Source organism: Crinia signifera, chromosome 1, assembly GCF_055691185.1.
Source record: "Crinia signifera chromosome 1, ASM5569118v1, whole genome shotgun sequence".
Classification (NCBI taxonomy): Eukaryota; Metazoa; Chordata; class Amphibia; order Anura; family Myobatrachidae; genus Crinia; species Crinia signifera.
The window spans coordinates 55321234-55329008 of record NC_139217.1 but is presented as its reverse complement, the minus strand read 5'-3'; the positions used below and the strand labels follow the sequence as shown (position 1 = coordinate 55329008).

Below are 7775 nucleotides of genomic sequence, written 5' to 3'. Positions count from 1 at the left end.
GTACCATTCACATCAGTCAACCCGTTTAATCCCCTGAACACGTTTCAAGGCAGAATGCAGGGGCCAGCCTATCACAGGTCTGTAATCTGTTGTTTTTACTAAATACAGTTTCAGAGCCATTCTCACTGCATAAAAACCGGCTCTGAAACGTGTAGGACTCTGCTTTTTTAAATGTTTTAAATTACCGGTTATCTTTAACCGGTAAATCAACTCTGGCGCTTTCCCACGGCAGCCTTAAACGTTTTGAAATGGGGAAAAACCGATAATATACCGTTTAACAAGTGCGGTGTGAAAGGGGTATAAATGAACAATAAAAAAAACAAAATACAACTGGCAATCATGACCCCCAGCCCACTCTGCCTGCAGAGAATTACAGCACTTACCCCCAGCCCACTCTGCCCGCAGAGCATTGCATCACTTACCCCCAGCTCACTCTGCCTGCAGAGCATTGCATCACTTACCCCCAGCCTACTCTGCCTGCAGAACATTGCATCACTTACCCCCCAGCCCACTCTGCCTGCAGAGAATTACAGCACTTACCCCCAGCCCACTCTGCCTGCAGAGCATTGCATCACTTACCCCCAGCTCACTCTGCCTGCAGAGCATTGCATCACTTACCCCCAGCCTACTCTGCCTGCAGAACATTGCATCACTTACCCCCCAGCCCACTCTGCATGCAGAGATTTGCATCACTTACCCCCAGCCCACTCTGCCAGCAGAGAATTACAGCACTTACCCCCAGCCCACTCTGCCTGCAGAGCATTGCATCACTTACCCCCAGCTCACTCTGCCTGCAGAGCATTGCATCACTTACCCCCAGCCTACTCTGCCTGCAGAGCATTGCATCTCTTACCCCCCAGCTCACTCTGCCTGCAGAGATTTGCATCACTTACCCCCAGCCCACTCTGCCTGCAGAGCATTGCATCACTTACCCCCAGCTCACTCTGCCTGCAGAGCATTGCATCACTTACCCCCAGCCTACAGAACATTGCATCACTTACCCCCCAGCCCACTCTGCCTGCAGAGAATTACAGCACTTACCCCCAGCCCACTCTGCCTGCAGAGCATTGCATCACTTACCCCCAGCTCACTCTGCCTGCAGAGCATTGCATCACTTACCCCCAGCCTACTCTGCCTGCAGAACATTGCATCACTTACCCCCCAGCCCACTCTGCATGCAGAGATTTGCATCACTTACCCCCAGCCCACTCTGCCAGCAGAGAATTACAGCACTTACCCCCAGCCCACTCTGCCTGCAGAGCATTGCATCACTTACCCCCAGCTCACTCTGCCTGCAGAGCATTGCATCACTTACCCCCAGCCTACTCTGCCTGCAGAGCATTGCATCTCTTACCCCCCAGCTCACTCTGCCTGCAGAGATTTGCATCACTTACCCCCAGCCCACTCTGCCTGCAGAGCATTGCATCACTTACCCCCCAGCCCACTCTGCCTGCAGAGATTTGCATCACTTACCCCCAGCCCACTCTGCCTGCAGAGCATTGCAGAACAAGTGCTCCCAGAGCAGATGAGACCCCCACAAAAGGAATGCAGCTTATTACAAAGAGAGAGAGGAGTTCTTCTGAGTGTAGAATGAGATGGTCACAGGCAGGTGTGAGAGTGCGCACATGGAGGATAGAGAGTCACAAGAGGAGGTGGGATAGTGCACACATTAGAGAAGAGACAGTCACAGGAGGAAGTAGGAGAATGCACACAGACAGGAGAGACAGTCATAGGAGGGAGAGTGCACACAGAGAATAGGGACAGTCACAGGACTCTGAGACGAGAGTGAGACGAGTGCACTGCACAGTCACACAGAGTAGGAGGAGGAGGGAGAGCAGCACAGGAGGAGGAGGGTGAGACATACAGAGGTGGGAGGGACCTCCCTTCCAGGAACAAGAGCAGCACCTGCAGCGCCGGCGCTCTCGCCGTGTTCCAGGCAAAGAGAGGAGGAGAGAGACCCCTCTGAGACCCCCCATGGCTTAGGTGCGTGTGCTCAGCTGCCTGGGCTCCGGCGGTACCTGGGAGCGAGGAGACGCAGCAGCAGACAGGCAGGAAGTGTCTGGGGGGCAGGAACGGGAGGGACGGCTGCAAGGTGCTCCCAGCCTACAACTACACAGCTAGCTGCAACTTTTTAAATATTTATTATTATTATTATTATTGTTGTTGTTGTTATTATTATTACTACTCATGCCCCTATTGCTTTCCGTCAGTGTAACGTGTCCGGTGAAAAATGCGGTTTTGTCAGCAAACCTCTTTTTTTTTTTTTTTTTTTTTATATACATATTTTAACTTTTTTTGTTTTTAGTGTCCCCTTTTTTTTTTTTTTTTATAAATAGACTTTTTCTCTTTTTACGTAGTTATTTTTCCTCTAAATGTCATTAATTAATTTACTGTCCGGATAGAGTATTTTAATTTTATTAATTGTGTACCCGGCTTTACGCATTGATTAACTGTATGTTGATTCAAGACTCAATATCATGGTTGCCTACCTGACCCTCTCCGTGAGGGAGATAATGCTCTGTTCCTGGACTTCCCTGGTAATGTAGGATTGCCATCGCCTGTTGGGAGCTAGGTAATGGATAAGAAAGGTGTTTCACCACAGGTAATGTACAAGTTAAGTGGCAGACACCATAGGTATCTGTCACTTTAAGAAGCGCGGTCCTGCTCAGTAATCAAATGTCCATACGTTTGTAGTGAAAAATATAAATCATTTTATTAAAACAATATATAATAATATTTTCCCCCAATAACAATTCATGGATTGCAATCACAAAAAACAGACGGAAAGAAAAAACATACAACACACAACATATAATATAAAAGCTAGATATTAGCTAGGATTGGCCGATTGGTTCAGTCACTAGATGAATGAGGCTTTGTGCAGAATGTATCTAGAGGCAAAATTAGAACTTGGGTATAGTTACCAGTCCTGTACATTTGGTTCCAAGGCAATGCGCTGATAATAGTGGTAATTAACCTTCAGGTCAGTCACTCCATATTTTTACCAGAGATGTAATCCGGAACTTGCTGCAATGGGGACCTTTCCTGCTGGACCAGCCAGCTGGGTGGTTAAAGATTTTTGTAATCCACGTGTACTTGCGCTGAACAGGAACACTGCACAATAAGACCAGCGGTGGGTATGGGCTCAAAAACGCGTTTCTCCGCCTGTCACTGGGGTCGGCGGCTTCCTCAGTCTCGAGACTGAGGAAGCCGCCGACCCCAGTGACAGGCGGAGAAACGCGTTTTTGAGCCCATACCCACCGCTGGTCTTATTGTGCAGTGTTCCTGTTCAGCGCAAGTACACGTGGATTACAAAAATCTTTAACCACCCAGCTGGCTGGTCCAGCAGGAAAGGTCCCCATTGCAGCAAGTTCCGGATTACATCTCTGGTAAAAATATGGAGTGACTGACCTGAAGGTTAATTACCACTATTATCAGCGCATTGCCTTGGAACCAAATGTACAGGACTGGTAACTATACCCAAGTTCTAATTTTGCCTCTAGATACATTCTGCACAAAGCCTCATTCATCTAGTGACTGAACCAATCGGCCAATCCTAGCTAATATCTAGCTTTTATATTATATGTTGTGTGTTGTATGTTTTTTCTTTCCGTCTGTTTTTTGTGATTGCAATCCATGAATTGTTATTGGGGGAAAATATTATTATATATTGTTTTAATAAAATGATTTATATTTTTCACTACAAACGTATGGACATTTGATTACTGAGCAGGACCGCGCTTCTTAAAGTGACAGATACCTATGGTGTCTGCCACTTAACTTGTACATTGTCTCTCTAAAAGGGATCAGCACTCCCTGTATAAGAAGCAGCGATACTCCTGCACAGTTAACTAAATATATGTTTACACTAAACGGTATATCTCTATAGACTGTTTTCTTTTGTTGTTGGCACTGTGGGGATAGTGTCCTTGAAACTTTCCTGTAAATACAGATCTAGCACGACTAGCGCTACCGAGTGGCCCCAGGGTCACTAATCTTTGTTTCACCACAGGTGATGGCAATCCTACATTACCAGGGAAGTCCAGGAACAGAGCATGTTCTCCCTGAAGGAGAGGGTCAGGTAGGCAACCCTGCTCAATATCTGCTGCCCCTGTATGGAGGTGAGGATACACTAGGCATCTGAATTTGTTGTTCTTTTCCATCTGTAGAATATTGGGGGTGGATCCAGTGTAATCTTGCTTATCCACAATAGTCAATATTTGCTACTTTAAATCCCAGTCTATTGTACATCACTCAGTGTTGAATAGGCTCCGTGCCGGATGTGTTATGCTTCCGAGAGTGATAAACAGCCAGCCAATCAGCTCACAACTCCCATATCACAGTCTGGTTTTGAAAAATGACACGTAGGAGCTAATTGGCTGGTTGTTTATAACTCTCCTCCAAGTTATCACTTTTTGAAACTGAATACATCTGGGCCTCCGTGTTATCTAATAACTTTATTTTTCCTGACAATGATTTGAAATGACGAATGGTATACGGCATCTGGTTATTTTCTGAGCATTAAGAACACTATTATTTTTTACAGGCTTTTATTAACTTCTGGACAAATAAGAAATGGCCTAGCATGAAGTACTTTTATCGCAGTCCCACTTTATTTAAGCTTTACAGTTTTGTCTGGCAATGTCACAGCATGAGCCGGAGAAGAATGGAGGTCAACATTACCAAGGTAATGCCAGCTTAATTAATTTCCAGTTCACCTGCAGGGCACGACCAGAATAACCGTGCCAGGTTCTAGAGCGTGTTTGTGTACAGTGAAAATAGATCCACTTTCTGCTAGTTCTTAAAGTGTGTGTTTGGTGCGTGACGACACACGAGGTTGTGTCTCGCTTTGCCAGCTGTCAAGGGTTGCATCCTGTGTTGGCTTTGCAAGGTCGTGGGCTGGCTTTTTCTTCCCCTCTTGAGATGCTTTTGTTTTTGTCCCTGGCCAGTCATCACAGCAGCATAACTCCTGCTGTGACGTTTAATCTCTTGCTGTAGAGTTGCAGAACGATCGGCTACTTGCCTTGCAGGTGTGCTTGTGTGACTTTTGCTTTTCCTTTTTAGAGTGTTAAATTTGTGTACACTTTGTTTGTTTACTAATCCTTAATCCAAAAACATTCAAGTTGGTTTATTGACTAATGACTGAAATTGACCTGAGTGTGTGTTAAGGGGCCCATACAATGAGCCGATTCCACGAATTGGACCAAATAGTGTCAGGTTGATGTCCCCTCAGGTCCAATGCGCGGTCCCGTGTGCATCAGACTTGAGTCGGTGGACAGACCTGCCTGCCACCCGACCTGGGGACTTCCTCCCGGCATTGAGCCAGGTGGGGAGCAGGGACGCATGCAATCCATCACAACAAATTGTGATGGATTGCATGCATTCCTGCTGCGCTGGAAGGTCTTGTGCGGCTCACCAGTTTTGGGTGGACGTACACTACTGCGGGACATCACAGCAGTGTATAGGCACCTTTAGGGAATTTTGGGATCTATTTATCATCCTCTGGCAAAGCTGGGGCACCACTGCTTGCTCCTACCAGCTGCAGCAGGGTGCCTAAAGCCAGGTATGAGGCTTCACTTCATTAGCGATATCATTAACTATTCCCGATAAACTATCCAACAAATGATATAGTGACTACACAATGAATGATTTTGTTGATGATATCATTCAGTGATGTCATCAGTCGATGATGTAGTGAAATTGAGCTGCATGTACTGATGACAAAGGACATAGTCAACCTGCAGGAGAGCGCATCGCTAACTACGTTGAGTCTAGATGAGATTACAGACTATGGCAGGTATTCAATGCGGCCGGCGAGGGGGTTAAACAGCGAGGATTGCAGAAAACCAGCGATCCTCGCTGTTTAACCCCCGCGCCGGCCGCTCGCTCTATTCAACATTCTGGGTAAATCCTCGCCATCACAGGACGGCGAGAATTGCCCAAAACAGCGAGACCCGCGGCTAATGCAGAAAACTTGCTGTATTTAGCCGCGAGTCTCGCTGCTTCTGGGGCCACATACGCCAATTCCCCCTCGCTCAAAAAATGGAGCGAGGGGAAATTGGCGTATGAGGGGGCTGCGTTGAATACTGACAGGGTGAGTGGTGACAGCGAGCAGGAAGCTCTGCTAAATGTCACCAATCGCCCACAGCATTGAGTACCTGCCAATATCTCTCAGAAGCACCAAAATGAGCGATAAGGTTTAAAATTCTGCTTAGTATGATAGGGGGCTTTAATCTCATCCCTGTGAATGCTGTTACTGCAGTGCGTACATATGGGTCTTTCTGCACATATGCAGTGACATGGGAAGCCTAAACTTTTTCTCAAACTTTTTGGAAAACGATGTACCCAACAATTTTTGCTCTCCATTTTTTCAGTTTTTATTACATTTCTGCAGTTTAATGTGTATATATATATTCTGAAACTAAAGCAAATGTACAAACAGGAGAAATGGTAAAACTGTTTTAATAAAATCTAATCTACATTTTTGACTTATCACCTATTACCGATATATCCACTGAACACACCTGTTGTATTCTTTCTGCAGTGGAGATCAGTAGACGTTCTCACAAATGTGTTGCACTTGTAGATATTGACCAGCACAGTTAAAAATTCAAATAGGGGTGAAACACCAACTGCCTTTCCAGGCTGACTCACTGGCAGCGGGTGTTGCTTCCCTATTTGAATTTTGAGTTGTGCTTCAGCCCCTCCTCTGGAGCTGTAACTGGCCTGAGGTATGTTTTGAGTCCTTTGACTGTAGGAAGAACTCTGGACCAACTAGTAGATCAGAGGGCATCGTGTTGGAAACTACTGTGGTAAGCCCTATTAAGTCAGGTGCCAGTCTCTCTGTGCAAATCACTGGCTCAGAATCCAGCAAAAGAACCTCAGACCAGCATGCTTCCTCTTCCATTTCTGACAGTTGGTTTCACAGGGATTGAGTGTCAGCTGGTCAAAGCCGGAATTCAAAAGGGCAATGCTGTTAAAAGCAAGCCGCTTCCTTAGTTGGTAGACCCCACACATTGAGCAACCATGATTTTGGCCAAGCAACGACATCCAAAAACCCTGACTGATGATCCAGAGTTTTCACGTTTTCCTCTATCATCAATGAGGGGGACACCATTACTCTGGTCATGTGTCTGGCACTAAACAATCAGCTGACTTATTCCCCTACATAACCCCCTACCATCCCCAGGCGGCATGCATTACCAGAGTGAGGACAGCGAGGTATAGGATAGAGCCTGAAAACCAGCTTCTGCAGTAAGTCACCAAACTGTGCGCAGTCACCGGAACCCTCTATGAGGGAAGGCACTGTGTGCCAATATTCCCCATCTAGCTTCTATGCCCAGCACGCTGGTGTACTGATGGGACAGCAGCAGGGTCAGTCTAATAGTTACGGAGCTCTCTGGTCCACAGCAGTTTTAAGAACTTGCACTTCCAGATGCGGTATCGGTCCATCAACTCTAGGTGGACTTTAACAAAAGGCAGACAAGGCAATGTTTGACACATGAAAGGGTCAACATGCATTTTTCACAAATTTGTTTAGACTTTTTAATACTTCCATGTTAACAGAGTGAGGCACCTGGCTACACCACTAACTGGGGGTCAACGTGCTCATGAGCCCATGATAAACTTGTGTCATTCTTGTGCATGTTGACCTGTTGCTGCCGACTTAGACAGACATAGTCTAGTCCGGTGCTTCCCATACTGTGTGCTTTGACACCCTGGCAAGCTGCACCATTTTTACGGACATCTGCTCATGCTCAGTAGGGTCTGAGCGC

General features: G+C 46.4%; 1 protein-coding gene across 2 annotated transcripts in view; it reads left to right on the top strand.

The window, feature by feature from the left end:
* The first annotated feature begins 1831 nt into the window (after nucleotides 1–1831).
* The window catches only part of TBC1D14 (TBC1 domain family member 14), a 77254-nt gene continuing 71310 nt past the window's right edge, over nucleotides 1832–7775 (top strand). Inside the window, exons 1-2 of one of the 2 annotated variants that reach the window (XM_083155246.1) lie at nucleotides 1832–1983; nucleotides 4547–4687. In XM_083155246.1, the coding sequence (XP_083011372.1) occupies nucleotides 4642–4687 (46 nt within the window). In that variant the 5' untranslated portion in view covers nucleotides 1832–1983; nucleotides 4547–4641. The remainder of the gene's footprint in view (nucleotides 1984–4546; nucleotides 4688–7775) is intronic. The other variant, XM_083155257.1, reaches the window with a different exon arrangement.